Source organism: Sinohyriopsis cumingii, chromosome 1 (assembly GCF_028554795.1).
Source record: "Sinohyriopsis cumingii isolate HCF-2022 chromosome 1, ASM2855479v2, whole genome shotgun sequence".
In the NCBI taxonomy this organism is placed as follows: domain Eukaryota; kingdom Metazoa; phylum Mollusca; class Bivalvia; order Unionida; family Unionidae; genus Sinohyriopsis; species Sinohyriopsis cumingii.
Window position 1 is genome coordinate 67115457 of NC_142961.1, and position 21362 is coordinate 67136818.

The window sequence follows — 21362 nt, forward strand, 5'->3', positions numbered from 1 at the left end:
TCTTTGTTCACATGTTTAATTTTTTTTTCAGACCACTCTTTTTTAATAGCCTTCTCATAACAGTTTTAGATGAAAAGCTGGCGTTATATGGATTATAAAATCTAAATGTCAGATCTAGAAGAGTCTTCCTTCTGTTTCCTTTTACCCTGCAAATCAGCAGCCATTCCTTCCCCTCCCACATCTCGGCAGTTTTACCACGCTGCCTGGCTCCTCATATTATCCGAGAAATTTTGCCAGTTTTCCTGCTCTTCTAATACACCATATGTACTTACTTTTAAGACGATTTCAACTGCAAACTACACAGACTCAGATCTGCCCTCGCATCAAGCTAGGTCTGTGCAGTCTGTTAGGAGTAATCGGTAGAAAAAACAACATACCCTGATCTGCATGCGCATTATGCAGAACCGACTGGATTTATAGGCGAGTATATACGGTATTTCCACCATGTTAAAATTTCATAGTCTCTTATCAGGTAACTGTGCTGTACTATTTTTTTTTCCTCTGGGTCAACCCATTGCTTGAAATTTCTTGACATAAGACTATGCTGTGACTCTTTCAGTTATTATTGTTTACTCGTTAAAGATATGGATATTTTTGTGAATTAGGTGTTTGGACCTTATGTTGCTTTTAAAATTTATGGAGGACATGAGCACCTCCCATCATTACTTAATGGTAAGTAGACAGTGAAATGTCAAAAGTAAGCTAGGAAGCAGAGCTAGCCATCCATTTTGTAGACATATGGGTTTAAGGTAAGCAGGACATCTGAAACAAGTCATGGATGGCAACAACTTGTAAGTTGAATTGCGTCCAGTTGTTTAGTAAGCAATGTTTTTTTTTTCTGAATGGACTTGCATTTGCATTATTAGTTTCACTTGTTAAAAAATGACCTTCAGATGTAAAAAATGTTTGTATAAAGTTTTGGTGTTGGAGTACATAAATTTCCTTTGGGCTACAATTGACTTGTCAGTTCAAGTCAATAATATTTTTATATTTTGCTTCATCATAGTTATCGAAAAGTATGGGCGTTTATAACATCACGTATATATTTTATTATTTTTAATTGATTTTTATATTAGGCGAATAGATGCGACACTGAATTTGTGTATAAATAGTTGCCCCTTGCACCTATGTGTAAATTAAATACCATTTCACCAGTGGAAATGTAAACCTTAACGAGTACCTTGAGGATTATATCCATGAGCACTTTTTAACTCATCGAATATACCAGACTGTAAGTTAATGCTGAAATAAAGTATGCTAGAACTAAAACATGACTTCAACGCGAAGTCATTTGGGAACTTATTGATGGCCACACGATGTTTTTGGAGAAATGATAAAAGGTTTACTAACCAGGAGTAGGCGGCGGCTCCAAGACATAATGCCACCACCATAAAGACGATGGTCCACACGATGAAGGCCGCCAAGAACTGCATCAATATCACAACCAGCAGAGCAATACCTAAAAAAAATTCTCGATCAAAATAATCGCTATATATGTATCTCCACTTTAATCTAATCAAGTGCAAAATAGAACGATAGCTTTTAAAAAAAAGTATGATGTGCAAGTCATTTAAGTTACAGTTTAGTTTGGTTTAGTGTTTTACGGCACAACAGCACAGGAAGTTTATATCGTGCCGAGGCAAATGGAGTAAAGTACCTTGCACAGGGACAAACCACAGTAGCTAGCCTGGACACCTTGCCCAGGGACACAACGTATTAGCTAGCCCGGACACCTTACCCAGGGACACACCGAGCAGCAGTTTTTAATAATCTGTCAGAACATATTAGCTCATAATGTTAAATTTATGAGAGAGTACAACTAGCAAACAAAATAAGAATACACACAAATGAACGTACCTGTATCTTCAGACTATAAAATGAAAGCTACTTCAGTGAATTGTGTATTTTAAATATCCACTCTAATTTCAAAATGGTGGATTTAATATTTGAATGACTGCTAAAAAATATAGGTCAACTCACGGACTTTTTAGAAGTTCGGTTCAAAATTGCATCAAGAAAATGGTAAAGAATGCATATACTGGTCCATAAAACTGGTTATATTTCTGTTATGTCCACTTCAATCACCCAAAAAAATCATCAAATTTCTTCTTCCCGCCCCCCCCCCCCACGAGATGTAAAAGATGATTGGTGATGAATAGACAAATGAAAAAAACGCAAATTTTTGTGCGTGCGTTTCTCTTCATTTTGTGACAATAATGTTCGGCGAGGAAACCTGGTGTTTAGTTTAAAGGAATAAGACACTTTTTATTAATATTTTGGATTTTCTTACCTGCAGCAATACCACAGAGAATGAGGATTTCTCGGTAACTGTTCTTCACATCAGAGAAAATTTTCTGCAAGAAGTAGTAAAAATCTCTTGAGTATTTGGCATAATTTAAAATAATATTTATATTTTACTGTTCTGTGTAAGCATTGTTTTCACAAACCAAGTTCTGATGAAGGCGAAGACCACATAATTGTATAAATCTAAATAAAATGCAGTATTGCAGATATTTTGAGACTAATGTAGAAAAAGAAATAGTGTTACAACTCTCTGGTCTTAGAAATTGCAAAAAAAAAAAGCAAAACCAACAAGTTATATAAAATTCAACAAACAATTTATTTTTCTTGATTACAAAGTGAAAATTTAAAAGGAAATTGAAGTAGTTTTCAATTAAATCGCAAATGATCCTAAATGTTCTATCACAGGTCCAGAAGTATAGAATATTCCGAATGAAATCTAATAAAGTACTTTGTAATTACAATTAATAATTTAAACAAATAATTCCTCTTAATTTATAACTAATCGCAAATAAACGTGATTCCACAGACTGATATTAAAAATAGAAATGAATAATTTTGTTTATCACAACCTTATATAACAAGCTAAGACACAATAAAATGACCAGGATGTGGTCACAAATTTGCTTCCAGAACATTCTAAGGTTGGACCTTGAACTCCCATACCATTATACAACTTATTTATAATTGTCAAACATGACAAAAATCAGGTACATGCAAAACCTCTACCCTTAATCATGGACAAAGGTCAAACACTCCAAAAAAAATTACATAACAATAGTGAATATGTATTTAACAAGTAATTTTGACATAAAAATCAATATTATTAAAGATTATTTAAAGTGTAACAGTGTACGCTCTAAACCATATAAAGTTGATAGATCAGTTTGAAGTGCGTGGGCAAAACACAAATATAGCAGTTTCATTTTCTTTTTCTTATTTTAAAGGGACTTTCAAATCATTTCTACCATACTCATAAATGTGAGCGGAACTGACCATATATTATAATCACATAATTAAGCTCTTCTTTCTTAAAAGCGCTCCAATGCGCCTTCAAGTTATGGCATACTTTTTCATATGAAATCGCTAGAATTCGGGGTAGGATAGCAAGAACAATGGCATCTAAACTAAAAAATGGATGGAGGAAACGCAAATGGAACGTATCCGTGCAGAAGCATATCAGACACACAGTAATGCTAATTTTGTAAACTTCAAAACAATATGGAATTAGTGTAGTTTCTTTACACCCCCCCCCCCCAGCGTTGTAATCGGGCACGCGCAATGCCAAACTGCAAACTGGTGTATTTGCTTGGTACTTACCTGTGGTACGTTTTCGCCAAGTGTGATGCCACTAAGCACAGAGGTGAACGACTGTGCCATTCCTTTGGTTAATTTGATAATGTACTCCGGTATACAGCGGTTGAAAATGGTCTCACTATGACAAAAGCAAAGGAAAACATACAAGAATAAACAGACAAAAGAATGTACACTCCTTACAATGAGAAATAAAACTCGTATGGGACAGTTCAGAGATGAATATCATGATATAATTACTGAGAAATGTTACTTAGGAGCAAACGAGAAATAAATCGTTGCTGTAGAACACACATATGCACACACAAATATATATATATATATATATATATATATATATATATATATATATATATATATATATATATATATATATATCAATGTCAATATATTTAATTTATGCCAATGTCAATAATAAGAATATATATTTCTAAGAGGACACGGTGTAATATTACAATACATCTACAGAGACCATAATACCCACGACCGTATTATGCAATACGAAAACACCATGTTGCTGAAAAGTGTATGCACAAATAGGCTGTCATGTCAATGTCACCGTTTTATTAAAGAAGTGGCATGGACCTACATGGACCTTAATCCGGTCCTAATAATATCTAAGTATTTCTTCACACTAACAAAGCTTTGCGCACCAGCACGATTAGTCCGATAAATCAGCCCCCCCCCCCCCGTACTTATACTGATTGAAGGTCAGTGTAGATTTGGGGGCTGATTTATCGGACTACTCCGGCTGGACCAACTCAGTGGCCAATTAAAAAAAATGGCTTGGCTCATATTTTGTACACTCTTGTGCTTCATTCAAGAACAAGACTTTAAAAAAGAAATATAAGTCTTAGCAGCAGAGGGGGCCGAACAGACCACTTGTCTAAAACGTCATTTGCTTAAAGTAAAAGCTTCTTCCGAAATAAAAAAATAAGGTCACTGACGCTAAACCAAAGCGTATAACTTCACCGAGAGTTTCTCTAATTGGATTACTTTATTTTTGTCGAAATTTGTGTTTACCCACCGGACGTCTCATTGAGGTCCCGCCCCCTCTGCTGCTATAATTAAATCATCATCATATTAATAAATGCCACCGGCTAGTAAATCTCACACCGCTAGATTAGCTCGAGAAAGACTAGAAGCAATAAAGAAATTTCTTTCTGTTAGAGATTCATTTAGAGAAAACTTACAAGCGCAGCAGGAAGTACAAGTTGAGTACGAAGAAGACACTAAAAAACTATTTAAACCCGTCACTACAGCTACTGAAAAAGCTGCAGCGGCTGCTGAAAAAACTATATGGGGAGATATTAAGGAGGAGGATGAGAAGAGGAAAAAGGGTATTTTTCCAGTATTAGAACAAACCGCAGAACAAACTGAAAAAATAGCAGGAAGAACTGAAAAAAAAAATAAAAGGGATTTTACGAGAACTTCCAACTGATATAGCTGTAGCTCAACCTCCACTCGTCGGCGAAGAAATACTTGAAGGTATTGACAAAATTCGTACTGAATTTGCCGACGTGAAAAAAGAACTTGCATCTAAACCAATAAAAGAAAACATTGAACTGATTGCAAGATTTAGGAAAGATTTTGTCGAAGATATTAGAAATACTAAAAAAGAAAATTTTCCTGAAAAAAAATATTAATTAGTATATTTAATAAATCTAGTATCTTAAAACCCGGTTTTGAAAAAGTAAATGATGATAATCTTATTAAATGGATATATCGCATATATAAAAACAAAAAACAGGCCAGAGATGATGATTTAGAATACAGAGGTCTTTTTGAAGAAGTACGGAGACTTTATAAAGAGAGTGTAAAACAAACAGAACAACAGCAGCAACAGACAGAACAACAACAATCTTCTTCACCGCAGCAAAGGTTGAAGTCGGAATTTGAAAAGTCTGAGAAGCTACTTAAAAAAGCAAAAGGGGAAGAAAGATCACCCTTAAGACTATTTAAGAAAAGCACGGAAACAACAGAAGAAGGAGCAACCGGAAGTGGTTTGGGAAGTGGTCTTATTGCCTGTCCTAACAATGTTCTTTCTGACGTAGAACGTCTAGAAATACTGATTGGAGGAAAACGTGCAGGAAATAATTCTTCAGAAATTGTTAATGAAATATCTGATATTTGTCGAAGATTTGGTACTGGCGGTAATATGGATCGCAGCATTTATCGTTCCCTTATTGATGAAATTGCTGATGATTATCACAGCGACTAAACAATTAATGAATCAGTATATAAAAATGATTATACACACTGCTCAACGTGGACCGATCAAGGTCAGGGTAGTAAACTCACGATTGCCAAATTACAAAACAATTTACGGAGATGGATTTGGTGATGTTGTTCAAGGTCTATTTAGAAGGATGGCTCCAAAAGCAATACCGATTGCAAAACAATTAGGGATGAAAGCTATTGAGGCTGTTCGTGATACAATTCCTGGCGCTATTGGTAATCTTGCCAGTAAAGCGTTTTCGAGAGTCAAGGACAGACTAGCTCGATTAGTACGAAGAAAACCTCGGCAACCGGTGAAACTGGCCAGCACAGAAGTTATGCCCGCAAATGTCGGCAAAATAATAAATCAAGCTGCAAATCAAAAGCTAGCGGAATTATCTGAAGAAGCAGAAAAAAATGTAGCTTCAAGTTTAATAGCAGGAAGCGGTCTTCGTGTCCTTGGCAAGTCAAGGTGACCATGATTTAGATCATGGCAATTATAATAAATGTTCAAACGTGTATCCGATCCGGCGTTTGATATAGACGCGCCAGTTCTCAAAGACGAATCAATACGCGATTATCAATTTTATCCTTGTGACGCACGACAACCAAATCAACGTGGTCGAATCGAATTACAAGTTCAGGATACAAGTAGATATTTCTTACCCGCCGAAGCGTTTATTGAAGTAGAAGGTGAAATTATAAAAGCAGATGATACTGAATACGCAGCTGATGTCAGAATCGGTTTTGTTAACAACGGTATTATGGCGTTGTTTGACAGTGCCACATACATGATTGATGGAAGAAATATTGAATCGATTCAAAAGGACGTTGATGTTGCCACAGCGATAGTGGGTCTAGCAAGATATTCAGATGATTATACAAGATCAGCCGGTCCGACAATGATGTTCGCCAAAGACACTTCTGATCACTCAGATCACATACAGTATAATATAAGACGACCAAGAAATTTTTTAATAACGCTGATCCTGATGTGTGGTCAGTTGTTCATGATGCTAATCCAGATTTCAACTTAGGATTTTCATCACGACGATCGAGGTTAAGAGGTAATCGTAGAAATTTCTCATGCGCGATTCCATTATCTCATATATTTGGATTTTGCAGAAATGTTAGAAAAGTTATCTTCGGGGCTAGACATACAATTGCACTGATAAGAAAGGGTGATGATAACGATGCACTCTGGAGACCTGCTGGTGATGCTGGTAAAGTAATACGGACAAAACTTTCAATGTGGATGCCAGTAATGACTCCATCAATTGCTGAGAAACAAAAATTACTCTCTTTTATGGATTCAGGCGGTAAATCATTATTATCATGGCTGACAGTGACCACAGACAGTATCCAAAGTTCTGTTAATAGTTTATTTACATGGCATATTGCTTCACAGCAGGGTGTTTCCGCACCACGACATATATTTGTTGCTTTTCAGGATTTTACGCGAATGAGTTTACAAACACGCAGCCACATGATATTTGACAAACTTGGAGTTAATGAAGTTTCTTTGCGGATAAATGGACATCAAGAACCAGCTGAAGATATATTGTTAAATTTTGATCAAAACCACGGAGCGCGTGCATATCATCGTTTGATGTCATTTATGGGACGTGATCAAAATATAGATACTGGTCTACAAATATCACAACTAGATTTTACAACATTATATCCGATTTATTACTTTTCGTTGGAACATCTTGATTTATCTAGACAATCTGTCGTTGATATTCACTTTCGAGCTTAGGTAACACAACCTCCTGTTGCCGTAGTTGGTCCACCAGCTATTTATGGTGCTTACAGAGCAGTTGCTGTTATATTTAGCGACAAATCAATGTTGCTTGAGGGTGTTGGTGGACGAATGAGGGTTATTGATGTACCAGTGGAAAATCTTTAATCATGTTATTTAAAAACACGAGTATTATCATAAAATGCCATATCATCACGTTAGTGTCAGTCTGACTCCTGGTCAGATTAAAAACCTTCAATCGAATTCAGCAAAAAACTGCGGAATGAAAATGTCACTAAAGCGAGATCGGATCACGGGTGGTCAAAATAAATTATCATTATCAGAACGTCAACTTAAACGTTTCAACAGCGCTAAACAATCAAAAACAGGCGTTAAACTTAATCTCTCTGCAGCTGCGATTAAAGACTCAATTAAAACAGGTGGTATTTTTCCACTTCTCGCGGCTATTCCAGCATTAATTTCCGCAGCCGCACCTGCCGTAGCAAAAGCAGCCGCATTAGGTGCTGTTGGAACCGCTGCTCGAATGGCATTAAAGAAAGCAACAGGGCGAGGATTTAAAAAAGAGGGACCGGATTAAGATTACCAGGATCTCTTCGAGGGAGAGGTCTGAGGCTTCCAGGAACACTTCGTTAACTATTGCAGCATCAAATTTTGATTTACTTGATGCTGCTAAACAACTAAAAATAAAATGCTTCAGAGGTGTTTTTATGCGAGATCAATTGCCGGACCGACCAAACAATATTGAAACTGGTATCATTAATCTCGATGATAATTCAGGGCCCGGTACTCATTGGGTATCATACGCAGTTGATCCACGTGGAATCGTTTATTTCGATTCGTACGGGTTAGCTCCACCTCGTGAGTTTATCAAGTATGTTTTGGTATTCAACGCTACCAACACAAACAATGACAGATCCGCCAATATGCGGCAGTGAAGTAATTAATGTACTCGACGCTATATCAAAGTCCTCCGTGGCACTTCATAAAGTCGTGCATGATTATACAAGTAACCGCTTCTTTTTGAACGGATCTTAAATTATAATGGTTGATATTCACGGAAGATCTTCTTCTATCAAGGACAAGAAAAAAAAAGATGATATTGATTTGTCGAAGTACGCGACTAAAGATGAACTTGCTGATATTATGAACCTGGCTGGAGTTGACCGAGATGAAGTTGTTGTTTTTCAGGACCGATACGGAAAACTAAAAACTAGCAACATCAAATGGAATGATATAGTTCGACGAGTACTGGGTGCGGTCACGGATAACATCCCTGTGTTTAGTGACGGTGGTAGAATCAGAGACTCAAGTATATCGTTTACAACCATCAGAGATGAAATTGCAAGAAGCGTTGCTAATCGTGTAAGAAACACTGGCGACACAATGACAGGTGAACTCAGCATGAACGGAAACAAGATAACAGTGTTAAGAGATCCAACATCCGACGAAGATGCCACGACGAAAAAATATGTAGACGTTAACTGTGGCATCGTTGACGGTTAATTATCCACGTTGCGGGCGGAGTATGACATCGAATACAGCACCGTAGATGGTAAATTATCCACGTTGCGGTCCGAGTATGATGTGCACGTAGGCGCTTTTGGAAGATTTCGAAGAAATTTTCAAAAAAACGATGAAGCCATAGATAAATTCTTCGGCACTCCGCTCACCATTGACATAAAACTTTCCGAAATCAAAACTAACCTAAACACAACTAAAAAGACACTCAAAGAAGTAGTAAGTGGAATTCCTGATATCGTTAACAAAATTAGTCTGATTAAAATTCCACCCGGAATAACTCCCGGGCATATTACCAACATAGTATACACGGCGTCATCTGGATTCGCAACATGGTCACAGCAAAATAAAACTATCAAGCATACCGCAACAGTCACTGGTGTGTACAGGCTGTATGTGTTCAGTGCTGCAAAATTCGAGATCTTCACAACGTCTCCATGGCGTCATTCCACCGACAAGTTTTCCGGAGTTGTGTCTATCATATTAAATAGCGGAAACGAAGAAATATTTATTCTGGAAGCAGCTGATAAGAAATTAACCGCAACATCTTTCTGGTGGTGTCTAGAATTTGTAGCTGAAACACCTCAATTGGTTACTGTATAAAATAAAATGAGTACCTCAATCGACGTTGCATCACAACATTACAGGTACAATCAAGCACGTGAATGGCAAACAAACTTAAAAGATCGAGTCGAACAATACACGGTAAAAATAAAGAAATATCGACGACTAGTTATCGTCGACGTTATCTTTTATTCAGTATCCGCTATTGTTGTGTCCACCGGCGTATTATTATCAACGATAACAATGATGGCGCCAGTAGCCGTAACAATCTGTATTTCAGCTACAACAACGATTGCAGGTGTTCTTAATATCGTCGCAAAAAAATAAGTACTTGCACGAATGAAAAATTATCCGATTACATGATAAAATTACACACAGCAACGGTAGCATACTCGAAGTTATCTTCGTTGTTATCAGTGAGTCTTAATGATGGAATTATATCTGATTTTGAGTTTTCAGAAATGATTAAAATATATCACGAATGCGATGGTATTAAAGGTACAAATATATTAAATAATGACAAAGTCAGTAGAGCTACTTCAACAGATCGTGACAAACACAACTCCACCAAAAACTACGATGATCTCAGTAAGTTCGACTAATCCTGAATTTAACGTCAGTTTTCCAACTGCGATTCCAGTAAAAGAAATCGCACTAGCACAATTACGAGTATATTACAGTTGGCCAAACATCAGATCGAGATCATTTAATGGTACACCAGCAAATAATTCGCTTGTATTTGCTAATAAGAACAAACCGGATGGAACACCTGACTGGCAAGTTCTTGGGATACCCACTGGCAGTTATGAGATTGAACAAATCAGCGATGAATTTGCGCGTAGAATAAAATCAATAACCGGAAAAGAAGCAAAAATATCAATTAACGTTCATGAGCCGACTTTATCTTCTACGGTTGAGATACATTCTCCTGATTGGCATAATTATATTTATCAATCATCGATAAGATCCGTACTAGGTTGGCCTGATATTGCGCCAGAATATCATGGACCACCAGAACCAAAGTTAGATGATTTTACAATAAATAAAAAGAAATTTATAATAACTCCAGAATATCGAGGCAAATACACATGGAGACAGACTGGAATTATCAGAATTACTGTTGCTCCTGATGGTGAATATCTTCTTAGAATAATAGAGCATTTGTATACCCATGATGATAAAATGAATCCAATCATCGGTGAAGGATTTATTCAGTCATTTTTCGATCCTGTTAATTCTGAATTTAGACAATCAATCAACAAACTACGAAATTTCTTTTCTGACATCACAAATTACTACAGTGATGATGTGAAACAACAAATCGTTGAGACGATAAAACATCTAAATCAGGTTATATCAGATCTTAGATACATCAATAAAACTATCATCTGGAATATGATTCACTATGGTGATGATACAACAATGACCCCTAAACTGTTGTTTCTCAATCATTACAAAATAACTGAACAACAATTACCAACATTTGTAATACCAGGATTCAATGCCGACGAACTAGTAAAATCACCCAGCGATATTATCAATGAGAACTTTCCTAAAATTGTTGAGTCATGGAGAAAAATAGCCCCACCAGCATCGCTTCTCAAACATAACAATGATCCATTCAGCGGCGGCAGACATATCACCAGGAATCGTCAATATAACATCAACAATCGCGGTTAATCTCGTTTGTGATGTGATCGATGGCAGCTATCAAATAGATCTTGGAAAGTCAAATCAGGCTCAACAAGGATACATTTTATACACGTTCACACCATAAGTCCCCCCTGGAAGTTTAATCGTACAAGAACCAACTAATCCTGTTTATCTGCGGTGTCATAATAATATGTTAACACAAATAAATTTTAAGTTTACAGACCACCTCAGACGCTTAATTGACCTGCGGGGAGAGGAACTGATTGTGAATCTGTATGTGAAATCGTAGACTTTTATCGTAGATTTTTCAGAAATATTTTATTATTCTGAAATATTTTATTTATTCAGAAATATTTTATTTATTTAGAAATTCATGGGGTGGTTTGGTACTCAAAATTATACAAATTGATCGGTTTGTTAATTCTGATGGGGTGGTTGGTACTCAAAATCATGTAAATCAATCAGATTGTTGATTTTGATAGGGTAAATGAAACTCAAAATCGCGTAAATCAATCAGTTTTGCAAATAATCTGAAATAATTATTATAATCTGAAATATTTTATTCTGAAATAATTATTATAATCTGAAATATTTTATTCTGAAATTTTTATTCAGAAATTGACGGGGTAAATGGCACTCAAAATCGTGCAGATCAATCAGATTGGTAATTTTGATGGGGTAAATGGTCCTCAAAATCGTGTAAATCAATCAGTTTTGCAAATAATCTGAAATTATTATAATCTGAAATATTTTATTCGGAAATATTTTATTTATTCAGAAATTGACGGGGTAAATGGTACTCAAAATCGTGTAAATCAATCAGTTTGTTAATTTTGACGGGGTAAATGTTACTCAAAATCTTGTAAATCAATCAGATTGTTTGTTTTGACTGGGTAAATAGTACTCAAAATCATGAAAATCAATCAGATTATTTGTTTTGATGGGGTTGTTGGTACTCAAAATTATGCAAATCGATCGTTATTCAGAAATATTTTTTATTATTCTGAAATATTTTTATTCTGATATGTAGTTAGGACTCAATTCATCGGATATATTAATCTAGTTTTTTAATATCATTGATATTTCATAGTATAAAACAAAACAAAATAATCCCCATATAAACTTCTAGCTTGCCATCGCATTCTAGCAAGTTTAGATACATATAAGGACAGCACAACCTAGAACTCGTAGCTTGCCACCGCATTCTACCAAGTTCAAGGGCATACACAACCGCATTCTACCAAGTTCAAGGGCACACACAACATATAATTCCTATATAAACTTCTAACCTGCCATCGCATTCTAGTAAGTTTGGAGGATACACATAAGGACAGTAAAACCCAGAACTCGTAGCTTGCCATCGCATTCTATCAAGTTCAGTAGGCACACGAAACACAACCCCCATGAGAGCAACAACGTCAAACAACGGTCTAGAGGCTCAAGAGAGCATGTTTGGTGAGGACAATACAACCTAGAACTCTTAGCCTACCACCGTATTCTAGAAGTTCAGAGGGTACACATAAGGACAGCACAACCCAGAACTCGTAGCTTGCCATCGCATTCTACCAAGTTCAGAGGGTACACATAAGGACAATACAACCCAGAACTTGTAGCCTACCATCGTATTCTAGCAAGTTCAGAGGGTACACAAACTTAATTAGGGACAATACAACCCAGAACTCGTAGCTTGCCATCGCATTCTACCAGGTTCAGAGGGTACACAAACTTAATTAAGGACAATACAACATCAAGGACAGCACAACATATAACTTAATTAAGGACAGTACAAACATAAATCTTAATTAAGGACGGCACAACAATTAAGGACAGTACAAACATAAATTTTAATTAAGGACGGCACAATTAAGGACAGTACAACACCAAGGACAGTACAAACATATACGGGGTCATTCTCTAAGCTCAACATATTTTGACACTCCCCCCCCACAATAATCAGCCCGTGGGTGATACAAAAACATGTATCCACCACGTTACGACATGGTGGGAGGGGGTTCTGGTGAGTTTCCAAGGCTAGCGGGGCCCCAATTGATTATAAAAATCGCTAATAAGCGTAACCACCGACGGTTGTCAGTCATGGGACTCGATCGCCAGACCTCGAGTTTTATAATTGGACGCTCTAGCAATGAGCCACTAAAGCATATGATATATATACGTTTCAGAAATTATTATATAGTTACCTATGGTTACGGTTTCTGAATAGAACATACATATTTCTGCATTAAAACAGCGGTTTCTTAACAGATCGTAAAATATCTGCATTAAAACAGCGTGTTCTGCCTTGATCTAAAAATAACTTGCTATGTAACCACATTTATTTGTAAATATCCTTCTACTTGTTACAAATTACGACGTAGATGGTTAATTAACTAACAATCACAATCTATGCAGTACAGAATTATCTCCCTTCACTCAAGTCGGAAAAATCAGTAGTATGTGAGTACAATACAGACACAAAAAATAAAATTAAATACTTAATAAATATAATTCGAGGTAATTGCTTACAGGCTTGACAATTTATCTCCATTATTGATGTTGGAAGATGATTCTTTGTTCATATTTTTTAGAGAAAGCGGATTTGGTTATATTTTCCGCGACAGAATGTATTGAAAACCTTTCAATATCAAAATATTTGCCAGCTGCATACATCGATTGAAATATTCTCTCTTCATCCGTCTCTAAATTTACAGATAAAACTGCTTTGGCACTCTTATTATTACAGCCACTGTTTCCAAATCTACAATTCTGACTTTGCCTGACAACCCTCATATTAGATAAATAATTATGGGTTTTGATACCGTCGATATGATCGATCACAAGACCATCTTTGATCACTCCGAAGAAACACTCGTATGCAAATCGGTGATAGAAATATCTTTTCTTCCCAACAGTGAACTTTAGATAACCATGATTATTAACAGTACCGACTGGCTTTTTCAACCTACAATTTCTAATCACACCATTACGATTTGATTCATAATTCTTGATGATGGGATGCTTTACAAACTCGTGGTTCATATTTTGCTCCATTTATATAATAATATTATTTGTTTAAATCATAATTTGTCTCTAAACTTAGATAGTCCTCTACGGATTTTATAGCTCCGTCTACAGGGTTATTTTTTTATCATAGTATCTTTCAAGCTCGCGATATTTTTTCCACCACATTTGCACATAATTGTGTTTTCCCTCGTACTCCAACACCACATCGTAGACAAGGTATTGGTCCTAAGCTTCCACGGTGAACGCTCTGCAAGTGTTGCCCGCAGAATTCCTTTTGATAGGATTTATTACAAGGAGTTAATGAACCGATCATCAACCATTTGCATCGAGACATTATATACATAATATTTTAATTTAAATACTTGTTTGAAATATGATATGAACGAATTCGATGAATTATCCAGAATCAAGCCCTGGAAAGCAGATAAATTTAATCTCGACAGGATATTTCCTGACCTACCGATGCGAGATCTGGTTGATCAGAAAAATAAAAGTTTGCTTAATAAAATTCACGGTGTCAAGAAAGAATTTCACACAGATGGTGCATCTCATGTCTGGTCAACGTTCAAGATTATGCACAACACGGGAGGTGTCATCGACGCTACGATGAATGACGAACGAGCAGTAGCTATCATTAACTACATTGATAATCACAAATATCTTTTCAGAATAAAATTTGTCGTGCTAACAGAAACAGGTAATTGGATTATCCGTGACAAATATGATCCTGTACACAAGGGTGAAAAAACTGTCGTACTGAGTAAACATTCCAAACCAGGAATATTGACTGGCATTGACAAACCGTATTATAAGCGAGCGCATCCTGTGACCGCGGTTATTTATGGAATCTATCCGATAAATGAAAAACCCAGCGTTGATAATCTGAAACCGATGAAATTTTCAAAAATAAACTGTGTAGCTGAACGAGTAACAGAACATTTTACCGTTTCGACTCGTGGAAACGGTCTAACGGATAAAAGACGTAAAATAATAAACACGTGGGGAGAAATGGTTAAAGATACCGAGGCGTCTATCAAAGATGTGGCTGAGTTAGGAAAAAAAATAAAATTCCCAACAACCGTAGCGACGATAACTGGAGAAATATTATATGAATCAAAATACAAATCAAAAGGAGCTTCGATTGAAATTATTGATCATAACGCGCATGAATGGACCCATGCAGTAACAGTGTTTCCACGAAATCAAACTGTTAAATACTATCGCGGAGACATGTTTGATTTTGTTAGCGAAATAAGTAAAGACGATCCTGTGTCAGTATGGTTATTTCAGAGTTCTAACGACGAATCATGTATGGAAGAAAAAAGTAAATTCGATCAGTTTGTAAGACCTAATGGCGTTATTTATCGAACAGATCTTCTCCACGAGAAAATGAAAAATCTTGCACTGCAATATACTGATGATACTGACGAACTATTGAGCAACTGTTTTACTGTTTCGTCAGTTGCGGCTCATTTTGCTATAAAGAAAAATTCGTGGAAGCCAACTAGGTTTGATTTTCTGAATGATATAATATCCAGTTGTGTCGAATACGGACACGGTGGACTATGTAATACTAAATACGATCACAGAGATGTTATTTCGGTTGATATGGTTGCGTGTTATCCCGGAAGTTTTCTTGGGATGGGAGATTGTTCTGTATACTTTAAAAGATTCGGTCATCCGACACACGAAATGACACGAGTATCGATAAATGGACCATTACCGGATTTTGACCTGACTGGATTCACTTGTATCGAGTCATTCGAGTTTGCTATGGGTCTTCATCCAATTTGTTATGCTTGGTTTGGAAAACATTTTTCAGAAAAAACGTGGGTACCAATAGTACTGTTAAGGTATATCCTCGATTGTGCGATATTAATATCGTTGATTGTAAACGAAGCAATTATATCAGATCGGAAACAAACCGAAGTTTGGTTACCACAACAAAAACAGTATTCTGATGATGAAAACCCGGATAAAACTGATTATGAGAATAAAATTACGGAAGATCTTGGCAGAAAAATAATTGGCAAGTTCACTCAAGGAGGATCATATGATCATAAACGACATTGTACAAGACTGATCATGGACGATGCTGAGTTAGATTTTATAATCACTGATACAACGAAAAGAAATACGTTTATAAATCGAGAAATAGCTTTCTTGCCAAATGGAAATAATCTAGGTACAATTGTAAGCTATATGGACGGTGAGTAACCTCAATATACTCATTTAAGATCTTCAATGCTCGCATATGTTTCGATAAATCTATTATCGATGATAAATAAGGTTTCTAAATTTGCTCTCAGAGTTGCTACGGATTCGTTTTATATCAATAAAAAATATTCAGGATTGCTAGAACAACTACATATCGATACTTGTGCACAGTGGGGTTCGTGGAGAATAAAAAAAGAAAACATACTCGATTATTCCGAATCCGCTGATGTTACGATTAAAGATATTTACCTGATAAATAATCATATATCAAAATTATCATCTGCACCATCGGTGTACGATCCAATAACCAGAAATAAAACGGTTTATTTGAACGGACCGGTAGGTTCTGGAAAGACGACTAGAGCAACCGAATTATTTCAGAATTCAGATATGATTGTTTTAACGCCTACACATAGACTCGCGCGAGAGAAACAACAACGAGGAGTGCAGTCGTGTACCTATCACAGCTTCTTCCGATACAAGGGTGACGCATGGACTCCTGATCGAATGGGAGAGAAATATATTCCAAGGATTATCGTTTGGGATGAAATATGTACAGTATCATTAGAAACATTTAAAAAACATTTCTTGATTGACTATTAACAAAAAATATTGCTGTGATAATGTGTGGCGATCACGGTCAACCACCACCAACTCAATGTGAAGTAATGCGTGAAGTGATTTCAGAAACACCCATGAAAGACTTTCTGCAAACGTGGAGACCAAATGATTTGATAGTTGCAAGAATAAAAGATAGTCAGAGACACACTTCAACAGCGGTTGTTTCAGTTACAACGAGAGAAGTTTCCAACGTTGCCAGTGCCGTTGTGTTATCGACCAGCAGACACGCGAAGGCAGAATATTGACGTTGATATACCAGGACAGACCGAGAAACAAAATCTCGTATTAAATGATGTTGTCGCAGTTGATGTCAGTGTTGTTGAAGATGCGCTAAAAATGAACAAATCCCCGTGGACGCTAGGATACACGATGACGATTCACTCTTCTCAAGGGTTAACTATTACTGATACAGTTGTTTGGATCGTCGATGATCGTATCGAATGGTCCAACTTAGTCTATCTTGCAGTATCTAGAGTTAGAAGAATATCTCAACTACGGAGAATCGTCATGGACTCGTCAGTGATCAATGATGATATTGACAACGATATAATAAGAAAAAAATTAGCTGGTTATAAACAAAGTGACAAAAAAAATAAACGCGACTTTGATCTTGATGTTGAATTTATTAATACGATGAAACAACAGCAGAATAATCATTGTGCGAGTTGTAATTGTATAATGTTATGGCGGTATCTGAAAAATGATCCAAGACAATTTACCGCGGATAGAAAAAATAACAGCCGCGGTCATACACGTGAAAACACGATGTTGACCTGTCTTGAGTGTAATCGACGTAGGGGTGCTAGTTAAGTGATTGCGGTGGTAATTGTGTGTCTTCAGGAATTACTTGTAATTGTTTACGGGTGAACCCGCGAACAGTTGAATCCAGTCTGTAGATTGCGGGTCTACCAGTAGATCTTACTATGTTAGATATCTTGTGCGTCGTAATACTCCAAATAGGATCAGTCGCTCTTTTTTTACTACCCTAAAGTTCACCGGGTTCATATAAATATCTTACAATAATACTACCCAGTACTGAGTGCGCTGAAAAACTACGTCGTTGTATTGGTATATGTTTTTTTGTGACTGCGGTAATGGGTTTCATGTTGGTTGTTCGAATAATTTCGTTATTTAGCGCGGTTATCACACTTCGTAATCTTGCAACCCATTCGCGTGATCTCTTGTCTTGAATAAATTTCTTCGCGTATTGATATCCAAATAACCGCTCAGCAAGTGTTCGATTGAGTCGCTCAACAATTGCCTGATCACGATGAATTGCAGTGTGTCCTCGTCTGATTTTGACATTATGTTGCTTCATTAACGATGATACTGGACCAGGAAATTCTTTGCCAGGATCAACCTGTAATAGTTGTGGCCATCGTAAACCACCACGTTGATAAATTCTTTTAAACGCAGAAGCTACCTCAGTTGCTGTCTTTGTTGACAACGGTTCTGCCTCTTTGTATCTACTTGCAATGTCAATGACAGTTAACGCGTATTTGTATGTTATTTGACGTCTACGTGCTTTAATCGTATCATGAGGTAAAAACAGAATATCTGCTTGATGAACTTCATTAGGAACACTAACATCGAAATGTGAGTATTGAATTCGTTTCGGTGATGGTAGGTAAATTTGCCATGTTGCCTATCGTGCTAACCACGCTGCGGCGCCAGAACGCGTGACATTTGCTGCATCAGCGAGTTTACTAATTGCTGCTCTACCCCTCCAGTATCCCCTTGGACTATAATAAATTGATTCCATTTATAATAATTGATTAATTAATTACCAGCCCCTAACGCCAGTTTACTTTTCATCCGGATCTTACCAACCAATTAGTTAATGATTCTCTGATATTTTTATTTTTTTATGGAATCTAGCTAATGAATCAACTTCACATCTGCAATATGCCTATGTTGTAGATCTTTATTTTTATAAGCCACATTATGAACGTGACATGCTTTATCAATATCATTTATGGGATATTCACCTGGTTTTGGTTGGTCCTGATTGTCAAGCCTGATATCAAGTCGAGTACCAGGACCATAATAATTATATCCTGGTAGATGTTTTTCTCCAGGGTATTTAGCCCATGGGGTTCCTGGGAACTTTGACATTAATGTAGCAATATCACCACCGTCTTTAGGTTGAATTCTGGGTAAAAACGAAAATTTCTTCCTATTACATATTGCACATTTTCCACTGTATTGCTATTCTTTTATTTTTTGTTGTTGTGGATAAAAGATCATTAGTTGGAGTTTTAGCTCTACAACGTAAACAATATAAATTCATATTATTTATAATATGGATATAATTGATTTCTCAGCGACACGAAAGCAACAGCCAGTTAAACACCATCCTGTGCTACCGAATTCCATCAGAATGATAATAATAGGTCCATCTGGATCGGGTAAGACGCAATTATTACTTAATCTGGTAATGAGATGGTTAAAGTGGGATAAGTTGTATTTAGTAGCTCCGTCAGTTGATGATCAACGATGTTATGATGTACTTAAAAGATTTTAATGAAAACGCAAGATTACTGGACGAAGATAACGATGTTATCGAGTTTATGATCGATATTGATGAAGCGCCGAGTGTTGATGTTTTAGACGGATTTATTAATAATTTAGTTGTATACGATGATGTAATGCTGGACAAACAATCAAATCCTGCTAGAATTTTTTCACGTGGTAGAATAAAAACACTGATGTGATTTATGTTACTCAGCGATATACACAAATACCAAAAGTGATCAGCGATAACTGTAATATTTTAGTTATGTTTAATGGAGTCGATACGCACACGTTGCGAAATATTCATCAAACTTGGTGCAGCGGTGACATGGATATAATTAAATTCAGAAATTTCTTTTCACGAGCACAATCAACCCAGTACGGGTTTATAACAATAAATTTGCATGATCCTAGATGTTGTATTGGACTTGATAAAATATTTGGATAAATTAATAGCAGCAGAGGGGGCGGGACCTCAATGAGACGTCCGGTGGGTAAACATAAATTTCGACAAAAATAAAGTAATCCAATTAGAGAAAATCTCGGTGAAGTTAAACGCTTTGGTTTAGTGTCAGTGACCTTATTTTTTTATTTCGGAAGAAGCTTTTATTTTAAGCAAATGACGTTTCAGACAAGTGGTCTGTTCGCCCCCTCTGCTGCTGTCTTCGAACAATATGTTAGAATAATAATATAAAGTTCGCCATTGGTGCAAATTTAGTTCACCATTAAATTGTCAACTTAAATGTATCCATTTGCTGCCAATTTCATAAATAAAGAGCTTCCTAAAGTTGTTTAGAACTTGTTGGAAGATTTTGAAATATGTTGATGTAATATAAAATAATTCATGTTTAAACACAGCAGTCCTAAGCTAAACGGTTTTGAGCCTGCCTTCTGAATTACACATATTAATATTTAGTGGATGGCTGCAGTTCGGGAGGAAACAGTAAGTGGAAGGAAGATAATATACTTACTGTGGAAGGAGTACAACCGGACACTTTTCTGGGTTGTTTACATAGGGTGTGACGTCGTATATGCAGTAGTGAATGCCCTTTTCATCATACAGGGATTGAAGGTCCGAGAACGACAGGTTGCTTGATGGACATTCAGCCACGCACAAAACAGTTGTTGTCGCGTCGGTAAATGAAGGGGTCACACTTTTAGACAGCACTGTTGCAAAATAGGTCTGGTCCAAATAAAACTTCTTACTGCAAAGGGAATATTTTTTTATTAAATAAAAATCAACTATATAAACCAGCAGAAATCATTAGGAGAATACAAAAAGATGAGAATAAACAAACATGGGAGTGTATAACAGATGTTGAGACTTTTACTTGGGAAGTTTTATGAAATTCAAACCAAATCTTTCAAAACTTAACGACCTTCCTTCACACGATAGCTCAAAAAGAGTGCAGTCTAAAAGGATGAAGAATATAAACATGAGCATGTGCTTAAAAAACAGTTTAACATAATGCGCATAAGAGAACGGTCTGTTTTGAATATGTGTATAAGAAAAACAGTCTATCGTGACTTGGACAGAAGTTACGGACAAGGAAAGAAAACATTCTAACATGAGTATGTGAATAAGAAAACAGTCTAACACGATTATGTACTAATTAAACAGTTTAACATAATAATGCGCATAAGAAAACGGTCCGTTTTG

At 36.4% G+C, this 21362-nt stretch overlaps 1 protein-coding gene across 1 annotated transcript in view; it reads right to left on the reverse strand.

Moving 5' to 3' along the window:
* The window catches only part of LOC149807047 (choline transporter-like protein 1), a 135581-nt gene that overhangs the window by 50864 nt on the left and 63355 nt on the right, over window positions 1-21362 (reverse strand). The window contains exons 4-7 of the mRNA XM_089961160.1: window positions 20674-20907; window positions 3622-3736; window positions 2291-2354; window positions 1351-1459 (exon numbers count right to left, since the gene is read on the reverse strand). Of these exons, the coding sequence (XP_089817286.1) occupies window positions 1351-1459; window positions 2291-2354; window positions 3622-3736; window positions 20674-20907 (522 nt within the window). The remainder of the gene's footprint in view (window positions 1-1350; window positions 1460-2290; window positions 2355-3621; window positions 3737-20673; window positions 20908-21362) is intronic.